We start from the raw sequence: 19,764 nt of genomic DNA on the forward strand, positions 1-19,764 counted from the left end.
CTGGCCCTGCAACAGGCAGACAGCATGGCTGTAAACCAGGGCAGTACAGTGCGATATATATGTCGCACGTGCGACACTGACGTCAGTCTGTGCGATGAAAGGATTGACTTCAATAGCACTGGTGCGATGGCCCGCGATGGCTTGGTACTTGTAGTCTTGTGCGATTAAATACAATGTCCCTTCTGCGTAAAACTCCATATATCAAACACCAAATCCCATAATCCCTAGCGAACAATATCCCCGCGAGTTGCGAGCAGTGACTCATATCCGCTCGGCTCAGCTCACAACACAGCAGGTGACTGCAGGACTCGTCTCAGCAGCGTTTGGAACGCGGACATTGAAACGGAGCTAGTAGATAGTGTTGTCGCGACCCAAAACAAATCCCTGCTGTTTTATTCGGCAACGGGTCAAATGCATATAACATGCTTTGCAATCCTCGCGTCATAAAGTCCGAAATGAACGTTACGTTAGCATGAGCTAACAACAAGCTGTTCATAGCCATATTTATATAGAGAGAACAGCAGACGGGCAGAGTGAGGAGGAGGGCAGACATTCTCCCTTCTCTGTGTGTGTGTGTGTGCGTTTGGAAAGATCACATGAAGTCAGACGAGTATATTATATTGATAGTAAATGTACTGAGGGTGGACAGATAATGTTGATATTTAAACATAAAAAATACAATACAAAATAAATGTATTCATGATCATGCAACATAAAACGGTTGCGTGTTGCGAGTTCCAAAACATTTAACTTAAAGTTTAAAGCTCAATATATCAAAACGTGGCACTTTACAGTGAACAGGAGGTCTATGTGTATTAAAAACAATAGATTGTTTTTCCTTTAAAAGTCTGGAAGAGGTCAAAAAATAAAAATGTCAAATGATATTTCCGTTGCCTTTTTTGAGTTGATCTAAATGTTACTGATTGTGTTAAATGGGCTTATGTTATGATATCGTCTCATATCGATTGCAGGCACCTGCATCGTATCATATCGTGGCATATATCAGCAAATATCGTATTGTTGTCCAAAGAATCTATATCGTATCGTATCGTGATGAAACTGGTGATTCCCACCCCTAGTAGAGTCCATACACCCAACACCAAATCCCATAATTCCTTACACGTAGCGTGTCTGGCTGTGTGACGTCAACTTGTTAGCATAAAATGACAGCCAAACATGGCACTGCAACTAAATAACACAAATACAATAGGCACATTTGTGACTGTTACAAATATAACACATTTTATACTTGTGCTACAAGATTTTGGCCTGTGCTACAAAACGATCAACCTCTGTAGCACCAGTGCTATGTGCAAAAAAAGTTAACGTACAGCCCTGCTGTAAACACACAAGAGTTAACCAACGGAAGCAGGCAGTGCACCGGGGAAAAAGACCAGGCAACAGGCTGTTAACCCTAGCCTGGAGACTGCGGACGAGACAGGCGCCAGAAAGGACAGCTGAACACAGCCGCACCGGCGGAAGGGGCGTTTGCTGGCGTTGTCGCATAACCAAGCCTCCACAGAGAAGGCTGACACGATTGGCAGACGTCATGAACGTGCAGGGGCACCCTCAACCGGTGAACCCGGGAGTTGACACTGCAGCAACACACCAGAGAACCAACCACCCAGGTGTTACCCTATGCAATGGTTGGTCCCATAACCCCTCAGGAAAAAAAACCCAGAAACACACCTGCGGCACTGCCGCAGCCCGCGTTCTAGTTTCCAACAGGGTTATCCCGGGCCTACGGGTCAACGAAACATTACCCCGGACCGGGCCCGGTGATACGGGGAGCACAGTGTCCCCCGTGGAGGCCAAAACCACCCCAACAGGCCCCTCTTCGCCATGCGTAAGAGAAGAGCGTAAAAAATGGAAAACCAGCCCCAGCACCCCGCACTCGGTATTCCCAGGAGGTCACCCAACCAAGTACCAACCAAGACCAACCTGCATGGCGGCCGAGATCCGACGAGATCGGGCGCGTACAGGTTGGCACGGCCGTAAGCCATTACGACAGTGTAGAATACAATGTACCCAACAAGGGTTCCATAACGCTCAACCCTGTGACACCCGGACCGACCTAGCATTTTTTCCCCCTGAAAAAAGCCCAAGTCCCTCAGGGTACCAGAACAGCAGATCTGCATCCCCGGCGGACAACGGGTGTAACTGATCTGGACCAGCGCGACCAGAACCAGTCCCGTGCCCTAACCACGCCGACATGCCAACCCCAGGAGAAGGGGCAGATATGCGTGTTGATCCTAAAACATAAAAAGAAGGCGCCACCCAGACGTTTCGGTACGAACCGCGCCCGGCGGCCCACCCCCAGGGCGTGAGACCCTTCCCCATATGTTCAGATCCATTCCGTTATCATCCCCTGATATGAACGGGAACCCATCGACAACCACACAGGGTGTCGGAAGAGGAAAAAACCCCCATCCTAATTGCTTCATAAAAACGCTGTTTTAACCCCAAGCAATCAAGGCGCGCCAGTCAGCCAATGTCCAACAGAACATCCTGAGCTAGCACTATGTGTGCGTTTTGACATACCCACATCAACAATAGGCTATTTAGACCATCTTTTTGAATCCCCAAGACGCCCAGGGGAACGACAAGAGGGGCGAGATGCAATCAACTCCATGAATGAATGAATGAAAACTTTACCCAACAGATTGCAGAAAGGGTACAACCCAGTACGGCGCAATACACACAATTGGTTAAGGGGAGGCAGACCTGAGAAAGACGTTAGTCTTGTTTCCATCAGGGACCCTCATTTCCAATCCATATAGACACATCCAACTCTTTATAATAATAAAGAAAAAGCATCACCCGTATGAACCAACTGCACAGCTGGGAGTAAAAAACCCGTTTTCACATGATTTTAATCCAGTCACTCTTTTTAATCAGAGTGTAAGACCAGACCCTCCCAGAAACACCTTCCCACATGAGTTTATAGTCATCAAAAAGATATACCAACTGAGTCACGTGACCAACTGACTCAAGTTTACACATAAATCGGGCGCAGCAGAACTGTGAGCCCTACGCCCTAACTCGACACCTTTAAGACACCGTAACTCATGGAAGGCGTCGCCATAGCAACACCGCTACAACGGGCGGGGAATCCTGCCGGCTCCTGTCTTGTAATAAGAGTTGGCAGAATAACCCACCCCCCCCCCCCCCCTGCCAAGACGTCCCACCGGCTCGGCCCTGACTGGCTCAGCAGAAGAGATCAAAAATCCCCTAAACCAATCAAGTGGGAAAGGAGGGGTTTATTCGACACCCCCTCACGAAACACACTTCGTTCCCTACACACAGAAAAACAACCGTAGCCATTTTGAAAACCTCCGGTAGAATGCAATGCATAGCATAAGCTAATACAATGCCCGCTACCCACAAAATGTGAACAGGATTTACAACAAAACACAAGTCGCATGTGTGTGAATCCTACACCCGTTGACTATGTCGTACATAGCAAAAAACGCTGACCGAGAGTAACGGCTAGGCCGTGGAATGTGCGTGTACGAGTATTACTGCAACTAAACAACACAGCATTGTGAGACACATATACTTAGTTCAAGCAATGGAATAACACCAGTTTCTACCTGCATGTGGAGAATCAAGCTAATAGAACCTATTACTGAGTGTATGTTGCAGACCTTGCTTAACCTCGTAACACAACACGACTCATCTCACAACGTAAAAGTGCAGATTCCTATATACACAACCCCACCATATGAATTGTTGAAGAAACACACAGTTTGTTCGGCCAAAACACAGTCCCCCTTATATCGGGGAACTTTTTTATTTATAATGTTTTCTAAGGCACAAAAACATAGAGGGGCCGGGGAGGGTGTAAAAGAGAGGGGATACAGAGGGGGAAAGTCACTCAGCGGCGTCTGCCACCTTGCGCCGCTCGAGTCTTGCCACCCCGAGGAGCCCCGGAGGGACGGTAGGTTACTGTCTGCTGGACACGACGTTCCCTACCGTCTTCTCCGGTCGTGGATGGGCCGGCGGTGGCAGAAGCGCCGTCTCTTCTCCTGGCCCTCTTGGAAGGGCCAGCAGCGGCGACGGAGACAGCTCGACGTCGCGGAAGCCTTCTGACTCCACCGGCAACGACGGGAGGCGGAAAATGGGGTTGGAGGATGGATCTCTCCTCTGCCATCTCTCTGCATGTCGAGGTCATCAACCGCAGGGCCTTCCCGAACAGACCAGCGTCGGAGAGGGCGGCCGTCAGAAGAGTAGCTCTCTTCTTCTCTGGCACACGGGCCTGCTCCAGCCAAAGATGACGCTGGCCCAGGGTGGCCAGGGCGCGCACTTTCCCCATGGCTATGGCCAGCACCTGGGAAAGGTGCAGGACAGCTCCCGCAGCCTGGGTGATCTGATCGCATTTTACCTCGTTCAGATCCGTGCCGCCCGTCATGATCCCCGATACAAATCTAGCCAGGTGGGCGATGTTAGACGCCGCAGCCAGCGATTGTGTACCAGCGATGAATGACTGGTCACCCCAATAAGCCAATCGCCTAGCCGATTTCCCCTGGAGGACCGGCTTGCATAGGGGTTCCCACACCATATCCGGACAGAGGAGAGCGGCCATCGGACTGTCAAGCCGAGGCACGCCCTCCCCCATACCTTTGACTAACCCCGACACCCGCGTAACTGGTACGTAGGTGGGAGTTAGTCCCATGATGTTGGACACCGCCTGACCCCGACGAACATAGGCCCCCATCGAGGGGAAAAATGGGTAGACAGCGTCCACCCCTCTCACTGGGGGACGCTGCCAGGGATGACCTATGAGATCATCAGGGACAGGTGCAGGCAATGGCAGCGGCAGCGGCACGCCGTTTGCGGCGGCGGCTACCGCCATGAGCTCGGGAAACAAAGCCCGCAGTTCCCCCTGCAGACTTTCCTCCACCGACCCCGCATCCCTCACATGCAGCAGGCTGCGACTGGTTAAGGAGCCACAGTCTGATGTGGCCGACAGTAGGGCATCCTGCTGATGAGGCCAAGGTGGTTCCTCGACATCCTCGAACAGGGAGCCCCATGGAGCCATTTCCCCCCCCTCCGGGGTCTCCTGAGGAGGGATACTCTCCTCCACGGGACCATCATAAAAGAATCCGTCCGCCTCTTCCATGAAGTCCTCAAGTTTCCATCGGAAATCCAGAGCCGGACGCATCCTCGCTGGTCTCCAGCAGTTCCCCAAACCCAGGCCATTCGCGTCTGCACGCTACCATCTTGCGACGTGAACGGGCAGACGCGAAAAGTTTGCGTCGCAAATCCTCTGGCTCCAAGACAACCCCCCGTTCACCCAACGGGCGATTCCCCGGAACCAGAAGAACCAGAGTCGAGATCAGGCCATCGCCGGAGCGACGGCACAGACTCCTCGGCTCTTCGGAGAGGCAAACTATCCATCGGCTGTCTCCTGGGCTGGGTCGGCAACCACGAAAGTGGCAACAGCCCAGCACCAAGACGCACGACGGAGGCGGGAATGGAGAACCGCTGGTGAAGAGTAGGTCTAGCGGGTCTACTCTCCGCGGAATACATTATGACCCAAACTTTTTCTTTACAACAGATGTGAGAGAAGAAAAAATTAAGCACAATGTAAACTCGCCACAACTCTTTTCAACTAACAACACGTCAAGTGGGGCACTTCCTTGTGGTGAAAGCGAGAAGGAGGAGAGCAGGTGACCACACACCTGCTTATGAAGGTAAGCTGATGAGGGGTGTGGTCAGACTAATACTGGTATTAAAGGTACATTTGTGGAATTTATTCAGTGCGCGTGCACGTACGCGAGAGAGTGCAGAGTGATGCCAAGCAGAGCCCCTAATGATACAGAACTTGGTTCTGCATGTATCGTGCTTCCATTTAAACAGATGGCAACACACGTGACGTCGTCTCACTCGCGTGAGACTTCCTCTCTAGATACTCTTCAATACCTGGCCAGGGTACTCCTGGGTCCTAGTATTTTATATGTTAATAAAATTGCATTTATCTTTAGTCCTAATTCTGTCACTGTTTGATGTCACAAAGAAGGGTGTATCCGAAAGCTGTCTACAACATTTGTAACATGTGATGAAAAAGTATAAAAACAGTATAGTCGTTTTTTCATATCCATTTTTCAAAGCATCTACAAATGTGTTACTACACATTAAACAACATTATTTAATGATGAACAAATCAAGTACAAACAATGTTGATAATGAGTTATAAATAATGTAGAACTAATCTGTAAATGTTATACAAATATAGTTATAAATGATTTAATAATCATTTATGAATGTATATAAATGGTTTGTTCATGATTAGTTCATTATCCACTAATGCGTTATAAATACTTTGTAAATGTTATACAAATATAGTTATAAACGATCTAATAATCATTTATGAATGTATATAAATGGTTTGTTCATGATTAGTTCATTATCTACAAATACCTTATAAATGTATTATAACAGGGTGTTATTATAAAGTGCTATAGTATTACTCCCCCCCCCCCCCCCCCCCCCCCCCCCACGAATGATTGATTAATGAATTTATCATTTAAAACATTTGGCAGGTCCAAAATTAATTTAGTTGTTTACATGTTGTTGTTTACGGGCAGGTATCCCCTCCCTACTTCCCATTTCCCCACGTGAAATGCACCTGATTGGATAAGTGACATGCTGGTGCTCTAGTGCGACATCTAGTGGCTGTTATCTATAGCAAGTGAATGTTATCTATAGCAGTGGTTCCCAAAGTCGGGGTCGCGACCCAAAGGTGGGCAGCGAGCACCCACGGGTGGGCCGCGAGATGATTAAAAAAAAATAATAATCTATATATTTTTTTTTCAGGCCACTGAACTTAGAAGCAGGCCAGGACAGTGTTTCTAGTTGAATTCTAAAATTCTATTCTATTGTATTCTAAAATGTGACTATATGGTTTTATATTAACTTAATAAATAAACAAAAACAAAAAATCTACTTATTTCAACGAACATTTCAAACTAAATAACAGATTATGCACATAAAACGCTGAAAACAACCGAAGCAACAATAGTATTTTAATGAGGCTATTATTATTATCATTATTATTTGCAACAAGTTAGCCCTCTCATAAATAGCACATATAAATGAATGACTAACTTGAACTAACTTAATAGGATTGAAGTGATATTATAGCACCTTTTAAATTGTAAAATTGGCACCCTGTGGCCATGAAGGGTAACTGCACCACATTAAACGGAGGATAAGAGAAAACTGCAACAAAATACATTTCTTCAAGCGAGGGAACTTTGGTTGGAACTCGCGTTTTATATTTGTGTAGTTCAAAATGTATGCTCTTGAAATGAGACCGTAGCCTTTTTACGGAATTTGTGGCAATTGGCGTTACCAAACAGAAGTGCTTGTAGCCTATATGCATGTTTCACTGCGTTATGAATCGCTGTTGACATATTAAAGTCTTAATCCTGAAGATTGTATGTTTTCTGGTTTTGACGACACCTGTGGTGACTGGTGGTAACATCTGTGCATTTTCAACTCCCAGAGTTCCCACCCCGACTAGTTGCCTTGCCTACAGTAGCTCTTCTTTTCCTCGTTTGCGATGCGTGCACGCATCACTTCCTGTGTGAGCATTATATTTGGCTGACCATGCCACCGCCAATGGAAACTAGTAGAGGAGATTACATTGATGCGCAGGTAGCTCGGTTTCGCGTTTGTTTAATATGATGTTCTTAACTCATTCAGCGCCTAGAGGTCGCTGTTTACCGTGTGGTAAGAAGGCCAGCACTCTGTTCAATGGGGATAATGCCGGTGTTTGCGAGTGCTAAAACTATATTAAATATTATAGCTATGGATCTAATAAACACGTCGATTGTCAGTGAGTTTCTTCCGGTCAACATGCAAAAAACAGATAATTGTTTCATACATACATTTCCATTTTATACCGTGGTGAATATGAGTATAGTTTTAGAGTGATCCTGTCTAATCCCAATAAACTCCAGCAAACGGCGCTTCAATGCATTTCCTTAGAAATCGTGCCATTTGTCGCTTGATTTATGATCGTTCTGAAATAAATGCTAGATTATCGGTATTATGTTTCATCATGCACGCACGAAAGCGGGGGAGGAAAAGTCGCCCCTCCGTGCTTTGGTCGGCGCCAACGGCACGCACACACACACACACAGACACGTTGTGATCGTTACGAAAAAAACATCCGAAAAAACATGAGTCCTTACCTCACATCTGATGTACTGCAAAAAGAATAATCCAATTCCTGATCACCATTCCAAATATTGATCGCGGTCGTCTGTCCAATGTTTATCAACCAAAACACATGAATCCACGGTGCTCCCAGTGTCCCTAATCCGTGTGTTATAACGTTAGTCATGCCCAGGCATGCGTTCTTCATGGGACGGGGTTGCACGGAGATAAGTACTCGCTATTTGCATATCAATAGCGCCGGTCGTCAGGTGTGTTAAATACATTCACACCTAACTTGTTGTGAAAGACATGTGTTACATTCCATTCGTAGAGGCAATTAGGCACTGTCTTTAGTCTGTGCTCAAGCGAGGGGACATTAAATTTGCGGGAGCGTGCGCACGTGCCGGGAGCGCGCATGCACGTGGCGCAATTAGGTGCGTGCAACCCCAGATTATTTCAATAACGCACCACTGGTCATGCCCGAGAAGGAAAACCCGGACCGGACTTCTTAGATCGATGCACAGCCCAAGCCACAGGGATTCCAATGATGTGCAATACCGGCCGCAAGGCGTTAGGCGGCGGTATTGGCCTTTTGCGAGCTCAGACCCATTCCCAATGATAACATCAGGCTGGATGGATGAAAAATTAATGGATATAGCGAATAAAAGAAATGCCGATTAAAACCCGACTTTTCTCGTGATTGGCGCTCAACCACCGGCGAGATAACCCAACCTTTTCCATCATTGACGCAGAATGAGTTATGGATTAACTAAATGCATGTTTTAAGTGTTATGCGTAAGATATTTCTCTGTTTGTGTGTAACATTTTGTGTTTGTATAATTCCCAGGATGAAGATGGCCTTTTGGATTGGTGGAGAACAGTGGAGGGTATAACTGGCACCATGAAATACAATTTTTAAATTTTTTATGATGATATTCTGTGATCCTATTGCTTTTGTAACAAACTCGTCTTTTGTAATATCTTAGGCTGGGAAGAGTGGAGTGAAGCGGCCCAGGAGAACGAGGCTGTGGAGTAAGTGCTTCTTTTACTGAAGTTAACAATGTGCTTGTCGAGTCCACCTCCTACAAGGTTCCAGAGATCTTAACACTTTCGCGGCCAACCACGTATATATACGTTATTGGGCGCCAGCGATTAACGGTTTCCTTTTTTTCGATTTTAACTCTAGCGTGCCAGCACTGAAGTCAATGGGAGGACGGGGAAATTTGCGAACGCTTAAACTATATCTTAAATTATGGCTATGGGTCTAATACACCTGTCGCTTATCAATGACTTGCTTGGAGTCAACATGTACGAAACGGATAGTTTTTTCATTGGTACATTTCCGTTTTATACCGTTTTGAATACGAGTATAGTTTTGGAGATCTCTAGTAATTCCAGAGAATAGCTCTTTAGTGGAATACACAAAACTCGTTGTCATTTTTCGGCTGATTTATGAATAGTTTTCAAATAAACGTAAGATTATCGATAGTATATGTGTCCTTATGCACGCTAGAGAAGCGATTATCCATGACTTGGTCAGCGCTAACGTTACGCACACACATGCTCCGATGGCGGACAAAAAAACATCTGATTAACCCAATACTGGTCAAATAGAGTCCCAAATATACCAAATATATAAAAATAAGTATGAGAAAAAATAAACAGTGTAAACAATATCATTAACTCTGAATATAAAAATATGAGAAAAGAAAACAAGACGCGGTCTTGGACTGGTGGGGGCCCCTGATTCAAGGTCTTGGTGAGTCGGAGTGTTAAAGAGGCATGATGCTCTGGTTCGCTGGGGTGCCGGATTTGAGGTCCTCACGGGGTGGGGACCTTGGTTGTCGATACTGGAGATGATGGGTGCTCAGGCAATCTCGCCTTATGGTATAGGTATATATATATACCGGTATATATATATTCATTTATATATTTAATTTATACATGACTATTTTATTTTTCATTATTCTGATTTAACTGATGGTCTTGTCATTGTCGTTATTATTATTACTGTTATTGTCCTGTGATGTTTATTAGTATTGTTACTGTATTGTGTTGTCTAGTTTCATGTTGAAAAGGGAAAATAAAGAAAAATTGTGAAAAAAATAATAAATAATAAATAGAGTCCCTTACCTCACATCAGATGTTCTGCAAAAAGATTAATCCAATTCCTGATCGCCATTCCAAATATTGATCGTGTTTATTGATCCAATGTTATAGTCCAAAACACATAATCGACCCTTCTCCCAGCCTCGCCAGTGAATGTGGTAACACAATACTGCTTGCCCGAGAAGGGAAACCCCGGACCGGAGTTTTTTTTCTGATGCACAGTCCCATCCAATATCACAGGCGATAGGCGGCGGTATTTGCCCTTATTGAGCTCAGACCCATTTCCAATGATAACGTCAGGCTGGATGGATGAAAAATGAATGGATATCGCTAATAAAAGAAATAATGATTAAAACCCGAGTTTTCTCTGGTCTTGGCACGCAACGCATGGCGAGTTAACCCGACTAATCTCGTGGTTGGCACTGAATGGGTTAATATCCTATTCAATGTCAGGGACCTGTATGTTGCCGTTAAAAGGCATACTGGGACTCCGAAGGTGCAGTACCCGCCAGATCCTGCTACTAGGCAGTATCGAGAGTGCAGTAAATCCTGTTCCAGACCGGGTGCTACGTTTAAACCGCTCAGGATGGACTTTTCTAATAATGGGAAACCTAGGGCTTCACCCGATCGCATTGAATCATTTTCGGGACCCCCGATCCATATGTTGTGGTGTGTTTATGTCGTGGACCAGATGGACATAGGATGGACCAGATGGCGATCAAATAATTGGAATATTCTTTTTGAAATACCACCGACCACGGGTAAGGACAATCTGACGTCAATTTCAGCTTGATCGTGCAAGGTTATCATACCTATCCCCCTGATCGGCGTGTGTTGTGGTAATAACGAATGCCATTACTGGCAATCAAATAATCAGAAACGACCCCCCCCCCCCTTCATGCATTCATGATGAAACATAAAACCTATGATATATATTTGATTTGAAAATAGTAGCGTGTCCAGGGACGAAACGCCAATGGTTTTAGTAGAATTCACGTTGCGCCCTGTAGCCGGCCTCCCAGGAATTAGCCTGGATCATTCCGAAATTATACTTATATTCACCACGGGATAACGCGTGAACGTATTCATGAGAACATTTATTCTTTTTTGCATCTTGAACGGAAGATGGTTACTGTCAAATGACCATGGCATTGTATCCATAGCTATAATATAAAATATTGATTTAGCTCTACAAACAAGGTGACGCGCACAGTGAAACTATGTAATGGAAAGCTGGCCCAGCTATAGCTAGATGGGGAAATCGAATGGCCGTGAATGTGTCAAACATGTAGCCTATTATTATTATATCATGTGGTCAGCCTTTGTTCTATTCATGTGACAAATGAGAGTTAGACTAAGCAATATTCCCAAGTGTTGGTAGTTTTAAAGTTCTCTCACGTTGCATATTATTTTAACTAGACATGAACCATCTAAAGCTGGGTGTCACGACCACACCACTCTAGACATGTTCTGCAAAACATTAAATATCTTTGGAACCATTTGGGATAAAGACTCTCTTTTGTATCTGATTCGGGAGATTCTCCCCTTTACATCAACCGTGGCCCCCACACTGAGTGGCAGTGCGCAGAAGTAAGGAAGTTTCATATATCTATGGAAAATACCTATAGTTTCTCGATAGTCCACTCCGCAGATCGGGCCGTGAGACATACACGCTGGTTGCGCGTAAAGGTTGGTGGTGCGCCGGCTGCTCTCTATCCCACTATGGGATGTCTTACACACAGAAGCCCTATCCCACTATGGGATGTCCCGTACACACAGAAGCCCTATCCCACTATGGGATGTCTTACACACAGAAGCCCTATCCCACTATGGGATGTCCCGTACACACAGAAGCCCTATCCCACTATGGGATGTCTTACACACAGAAGCCCTATCCCGCTATGGGATGTCCCGTACACACAGAAGCCCTATCCCGCTATGGGATGTCCCGTACACACAGAAGCCCTATCCCACTATGGGATGTCCCGTACACACAGAAGCCCTATCCCACTATGGGATGTCCCGTACACACAGAAGCCCTATCCCACTATGGGATGTCTTACACACAGAAGCCCTATCCCACTATGGGATGTCCCGTACACACAGAAGCCCTATCCCACTATGGGATGTCTTACACACAGAAGCCCTATCCCGCTATGGGATGTCCCGTACACACAGAAGCCCTATCCCACTATGGGATGTCCCGTACACACAGAAGCCCTATCCCGCTATGGGATGTCCCGTACACACAGAAGCCCTATCCCACTATGGGATGTCCCGTACACACAGAAGCCCTATCCCACTATGGGATGTCTTACACACAGAAGCCCTATCCCACTATGGGATGTCCCGTACACACAGAAGCCCTATCCCACTATGGGATGTCTTACACACAGAAGCCCTATCCCACTATGGGATGTCCCGTACACACAGAAGCCCTATCCCACTATGGGATGTCCCGTACACACAGAAGCCCTATCCCACTATGGGATGTCCCGTACACACAGAAGCCCTATCCCACTATGGGATGTCTTACACACAGAAGCCCTATCCCGCTATGGGATGTCCCGTACACACAGAAGCCCTATCCCGCTATGGGATGTCCCGTACACACAGAAGCCCTATCCCACTATGGGATGTCCCGTACACACAGAAGCCCTATCCCACTATGGGATGTCCCGTACACACAGACGCCCTATCCCGCTATGGGATGTCCCGTACACACAGACGCCCTATCCCGCTATGGGATGTCCCGTACACACCGACGCCCTATCCCGCTATGGGATGTCCCGTACACACAGAAGCCCTATCCCGCTATGGGATGTCCCGTACACACAGAAGCCCTATCCCACTATGGGATGTCCCGTACACACCGACGCCCTATCCCACTATGGGATGTCCCGTACACACCGACGCCCTATCCCGCTATGGGATGTCTTACACACAGAAGCCGGACATTTTAACAGCCATATCCTCAACTAATAGTCAACACAAACCAATGTGGTTTTTATGGGCGTCGCCGTCAACAGAAACTGGAGAACAAAGGCTGGTGGCTGGCGATCAGCCAATGAAACCACTCATGTGATTCTAATGTAATTGTCACTCCGCCCCCGAACTCTGACTTTTGCCCCAACACAAACTGCCTTTTTTAAACAAAGGTTTTTACTATTTAGAGATACTATAACTGTTCGCTGTTACAGTAAATATGTTCTTAAACATTCAAACTTACAGGAATGACTGGATAGTCTTTATTATCCCCAAGGGGCAATTTGGTTTGCAACAGTAATAGTACACAGCACAACCAGTACACATGGCAAATATACAATAAACACATAAATACATTAAAACATACAATAGATCACCATAAAACTGCAATCAGGTGTAAAATAACAGAGTACATATTTGTTAAAGTGTATACAGTAGCAGCTAAGCCTAAATCTTATTTAAAAATCTGACGGAACAAATTATCTCATCTATTTGATTTGGCCCTCCTATGGGAAGTATACCTCCATCCTGAAGGCAAGAGTCAAAACTGCATAGAGAGGGTGCTGAGGGTCCGCTAGAATGGCCTCTGCCTTCTGAGTGGCTCTCACTTGATAAACATGATCATTCAAGTTAATGGATGGTCTTCCGGCACACTTTAACGATACTTCCCAGCCAGTCAAGCCCGCCCCTTTCAGTTTCCTAGTAGGCATACTGGTGGGGGTCAGTTGTTATGTCAATGGCCTTATTTATGCTCCTCATAACCAGCCTCTCAAAACATTTCATCACAATTGGGGTGAGAGCGATTGGTCGATAGTCATTGAGACAGGACACTGTGGAGGCCTTTGGTACCGGGACGATGGTATTATGTCTTGAGGCATGTTGGAATGGTGGCCTGAGACAGTGATAAAACACCTTTTATTGATTCGGGCAGCATGGGGGGTAGGGGAGGGGGGGGTACAGGTATTGGGCATGGTAATAGTAGAAGATATAAATGCAGGCAATACAATTATAGTACAGTAGGAAAGTAAAAAATAAAATAGGCAGTGTAAACAATATAATTAACTCTAATATGAGCAAGTAGGCAGTGTAATCAAGTAGGCAGACTGTATGCCCTATCAGTAATATTATACATACAATATATATGGCCAATAACACTTAGAATCTGAATATAATACTACAAATAAGTAAAGTATACAGTATACACTGGTGCAGTATACATAAGGTACCCTGACTGGCATATGTCATGAAATCCAACCGGCCTCTCCATTGCTCCCTTATTGTCCTACGATATTTATATATCTTTCTCCTGCCTAAACCATTGACCATTTCCCTTATTTCCCATAACGTCTGCCCCCTTCTCCTCCACCTCTTTCTCTACTCTGTCCTCCCCTTCTCCTCCACCTCTTTCCCTACTCTGTCCTCCCCTTCTCCTCCACCTCTTTCTCTACTCTGTCCTCCCCTTCTCCTCCACCTCCATCTCTACTCTGTCCTCCCCTTCTCCTCCATCTCTACTCTGTCCTCCCCTTCTCCTCCACCTCCATCTCTACTCTGTCCTCCCCTTCTCCTCCATCTCTACTCTGTCCTCCCCTTCTCCTCCGTCTCTCAGAGTGGTGGAGGACGCGGCAGACCGTGTCTTCATGGCGGCCCGTCTCTTCGTTCGTCTCTTCAACCAACGCGGCGCCTCCCTCCAGCAACGCGTCCTGGAGCTCCTCGCGCTGGCCGACGCAGCCGACATCTTCCACAAGAAGACGGTCAAGGCCAGCATCGGGGGCGGGGTGGCCAGCGTGGCCGGCTCCATCACCACCATCACCGGCCTGATCCTGGCACCCTTCACCATGGGAACGTCGCTCATCGTCACGGCAGTGGGCATCGCCGTGGCGACGGCGGGCGGCGTGGCGTCTGCGTCGGCCAACATCACGGACACGGTGCACTCCAAGACGGGCCGCAAGAAGGTGGAGAAGATTATCCAGGACTACCAGGATGAGATGAAGGACATCAAGGAGTGTCTGGACTTCGTGCAGGTGAGGAGGGAGGAGGCGGCTCGCCAGTTTGGTCTTGAACACACATTTCGGAGACACTGACTGTCTTCAGTTTCTACCTACTACGTCATTTGTCCTTACCTGCCTGGATTTGTCTATTCTTTTATTAACTATCGTGTTGTTATCCACATACTGTACAATATCACTCCATTATACATCATCATCAGCCGTGATTTCTTTCTCCACCCTCGACAGGAAGGTATGGAGACACTGGAGGAGTGGGACTTCGAGGCGTACGTCGACAGCATCTCCAAGAAGCACCTCAACCAGAACGTCAAACACGTGTTGAAGGAGGGCGGGCGCGCCGGCAAGGCTCTCCTGATCAACACGGAGAGTCTGATCAGCACCGTCCAGGTGCTCAGCGTGGCAGGCGGCGCCGCCAAAGCCGCCCAGGTGATGAGCGTCACCACGGGGGTCATGTCGGGGCTGTTCCTGGCACTCGACGTCTTCTTCCTGGCCAAGGACTCGCTGGAGCTGAAGAAGGGCGCCAAGACCGAGTTCGCCACTAAGATCCGGGAGGTGTGTAAGGACCTACAGGATGGGCTGTTAGAGTTGAACCGCGTCAAAGAGGAGCTTCAGAAAACTATGGATGGGATAGAGGTTGAGGTGGAGGAAGAGGATGAGGAGGAAGAGGATGTGTTGGCGTCTGATCCAAAGAAACTGGCTCAGCTCGAAGAGTGAAGAGGAGAATGGAACCCAAACCAAAATTCTACTGCCAAACATTGACAGAGCAATGGTGGTTAATGAGGAAACACAGCTCACTGTTACTGGTGCATACAGACATTTGTTAAATCACAGAATTGATTTATTGAAAATTGTATTAACAGATTGCAGAATGGGTACAATACAGTACGGCTCAATACACACAATTGTTAAGGGGATGCAGACCAGAGAGACTTTCGTCTTGTTTACATCAGGGTCCCCCATTTTCAATTCATCATAACATTTATGACATACAAGACATACAGATAGACAGTACTGTTACATCCAGAGTAGACATTTATGACATACAAGATATACAGTACTGTTTATTTACAGACAGAGTTTCTAAAAGAGAATAGGAAACTGTACATTGGCGGGGGGGGGGGGGGGGGCATGTACATGTACTATTACAAGTGTGGATATGTAACAAATTATCCACTAGTAAAATATTAAATACATTAGAAAAGTACTCATTTGGACCACAAATCATAAAAACGTATTTATTAGTACAATAATAAAATCAACATAAAAACAAGATACGACGGGCAAGGCTTACAAAATAAGGATGAAACAAAGTTACAACTGTACATGTCAAATTCCTGATTTTTTTAAGGAAAGAGCTGCTATATTTCTACTAAAGAATAAGATGTCCATAATATTTTATGTAGCCAAAGTTTGTACCGTTACTGAATGAAGTTTTGAATGTAATTTAATAGTTTTAACAACCAATCGAATAATTTTTACTATTTGTGTTTTGCACATTAGCACTGTGACATTTTGTAGTTATTGTATAATATATATTATAACATTTAGCATTTTGAGTAGTTATTGAATAGTAATATATTTTAAATGCTTATATTTACCTTTTTTATTGTAATCTAGTAAATATTTCCTCTGTATTGTCCTGATTAAATAGATGTTTTAATTTCTTGTCAATAAAGGGGCTTTCGTAATGATATTTATTTCTTTGCTCTTTGTTATCACACACAACATTGAATTGAATTGGTGAAGTTGAGATGAATTGCTACCTCCATCAATTGCTACCTCTACATTTTGACTGAAACTTTGGTTTCATACAACAAGCCAACACTGGGAAAGGCACATCCTTTCATACATCAAGCTGTATGTATCTTCCCCAAACCACAAGAGGGAGGTGGAAGTCTTTAACTAAGGATTAAAAGGAGATTTTGTCATCAGCGGAGTGATGATAATCTGCATGTCGGAGTACAGTACGCCACACCCCATGACAAGGTTTGACAACGTACTGGTTAAGAATATATTATAGTGTAGTATAAATAGTATGATTTAGTTATAGTATAAAATAAAAAGAATACAATTATATAGAAGTATAATATAGAATAATAAATTATATAACAGAACAGTACATAAACATATAGATAAATGTGTGTATAAATGAATGAACCTAAATATGCAATTTAACTGATGGATACACAAAATGTATTTATGTTCATTTAACTGTTGATGTTTTCATTTCTGCAAAATAAGTATGTACATTTAGTTTGGTTTGGTAAACATTGCACTATAAACAGTATCTGTACTGTACAGTACTGTATGTGTGTAGGGGCAGGTACAATAAGAGTTTTCTTCCTGTTCCTTTTGACTCTTCGGGGTCATCTGGCCCATTTAGGAAATCCCTGAACATGATATTGCATTGGTTTGTGATAGATTATTAGTTACTGGTTATTTCAAAGTACCTCATATTTGGTACCATTTTGAAGCTAACAACTAGGGCTTTCCAATGATATAAAATAAGTATGATTATCATCATAATGTTTATGAATGAATAGGTTTATTTTCGGCCTTTGTTTACAGATGAATCAAAAACACATGTTTCAAAAGGAAAAGAAAAAATCACAAATGTACATATTCAAAGTAAGCTCACACATAAAATCCAAACTCAATGACCGAAAAAAGGAATAGGCTGAAGCACATGCTTATTTTTGCCTATCCTTTACAATTCTTAAAAACTAAATGTACTTTAATATAAGAAAGAAAAACTTAAAATATGCCGCAAGATATAATTAAATTTTTTTTCATTATTTTTTAAGAGAAAAGAAAGTTTGATGTTTTACTCAAAACTGTACTCCTGCATTTTTTTATCCTTCAGGGCATTTTTAAATCTCCCCTGAGAAGTGCACAACTTCAACCCGTCACTAAGACTATTCCACAATTTAACTCCCAAGATTGAAACACATCTAGCTTTTACATTAGTTCTTACCTTTTTACATGTTTTAAGAATACACAACCCTCTTAAATTATACTTTCCTTCTCTTGGTTGAAAGAGACATTGAATACAAGCTGGTAGGTTCTTACTCTTAGCACGAAAAATGATTTCCAAGGTTTTTATGTAAACCATATCTTCAAATTTTAATGTGCAGGACTTTATGAATAATGGGTTTGTCGATTCAAGGTAACTAGCTTTATTTATTATTCTAATCGCTCTTTTCTGTAGTTTAATAATAGGATCTATATTTGTTTTATAAACATTCCCCCAGACCTCAACACAATATGACATGTATGGTTTATTATGGTTCATATGTAGTTGCACTTGAACTTGTTGAAATTAAACTTGGAAGATAAACATTTATTTTCAAGCACTTTCCTTGCTTATTTTAGATGTATGTGTAATGAATGGAATGTAGACAATCTTGTTGGCAATATAGAACAGATTAGAAATAGCATCTATTGTTCAAAAATTATGAATTAATTAATGAAACTAGATTAGATTAAAATGTTTTATTTAATTTTTTTTTACATATTGTGATGGTAATTATTAAATGTTCATGTGTGTGTTAAAATTTGTCTTCAAACTTACCCCATTCTCTTCATAGAGCCTTGTCTTCCTCCATACTCTATGCCGCTCTATAAGCATCTTTCCTGGGTAGATAAGTAGCGTGGGTCTTCCTGGCTCTTCCTGGCTCTCAGCTGATGTTGTTAGCTAGCGTCCAGCAGCTAGGGCTTGTCATCAATTCTAGGTTGATAAAATGAAATATGTTATACGAATATGACCCACTAATGAATACACTAAATACAGCAATGTGGCTATTTTAAAACACTGCATTTGCAAAATAAATACGTCAATTGTGTCATGGTAGCCCGGGTGAAAATATTAGCACACAACGGTAGTTTTGAAAACAAGCTTTTTGAGTGGAAAATATGACCAGAATCTCTGGAAAAACATCTCACTATATAGACGGTCATAAACGTTAACAAATGCTATAATAAGTCCAACAAATTAGTATAAACAGTACTTACACGGTTGTTTAGAAATGCACAAACTAGCGCGGATTCCCCGGAGGAATTTATTCTTTGACCGAACGCTCTGGGAAAACCTACTAAAAAAGCCCGACCCAGCTTTCGGGAGGCATTTATATAGTTCCTCTAAGACCTGCGGACTAATACTTGCTGTGATGGTGGTGATGGGTCTTCCAAATATGGTGTCAAAAATGGTGTCCTTCCGCCAAAAAATTGCCAGACAGGGCGGATCAGCATGACTACCGCGCCCTGGAAGAAGTGAACTATAATATATGAACTATAATATAACTATGTATAAAGACACTGTTGGACTGTAACAATTCCAAGTACGAATAAATAAAAATGATGATGATGATGAAGAAGAACTGCACGCCTTGCCTCTGGAACCGCTGACCTCGGATCGAATTGCCAGAACCTTCTCTCCTATGTTTCCCCGACACTGTCTTATAATGAAGCGAGATACTAAAGGGAGTGGGATCTCCTGAAT

The 19,764-nt window shown here is 44.3% G+C and overlaps 1 protein-coding gene across 4 annotated transcripts in view; it reads left to right on the forward strand.

Moving 5' to 3' along the window:
- LOC311239003 (uncharacterized protein) overlaps nucleotides 1-16,940 on the forward strand; it is a 70,991-nt gene extending 54,051 nt beyond the window's left edge. For all 4 annotated transcript variants that reach the window (XM_084327220.1, XM_084327221.1, XM_084327222.1 and 1 more), the window contains 4 exons: nucleotides 9,014-9,053; nucleotides 9,153-9,198; nucleotides 14,867-15,281; nucleotides 15,495-16,940. In XM_084327220.1, the coding sequence (XP_084183346.1) occupies nucleotides 9,014-9,053; nucleotides 9,153-9,198; nucleotides 14,867-15,281; nucleotides 15,495-15,980 (987 nt within the window). In that variant the 3' untranslated portion in view covers nucleotides 15,981-16,940. The remainder of the gene's footprint in view (nucleotides 1-9,013; nucleotides 9,054-9,152; nucleotides 9,199-14,866; nucleotides 15,282-15,494) is intronic.
- The last annotated feature ends 2,824 nt before the right edge of the window (nucleotides 16,941-19,764 follow it).

Source organism: Notolepis coatsorum, assembly GCF_963971535.1.
Source record: "Notolepis coatsorum genome assembly, chromosome: 13".
NCBI lineage: Eukaryota > Metazoa > Chordata > Actinopteri > Aulopiformes > Paralepididae > Notolepis > Notolepis coatsorum.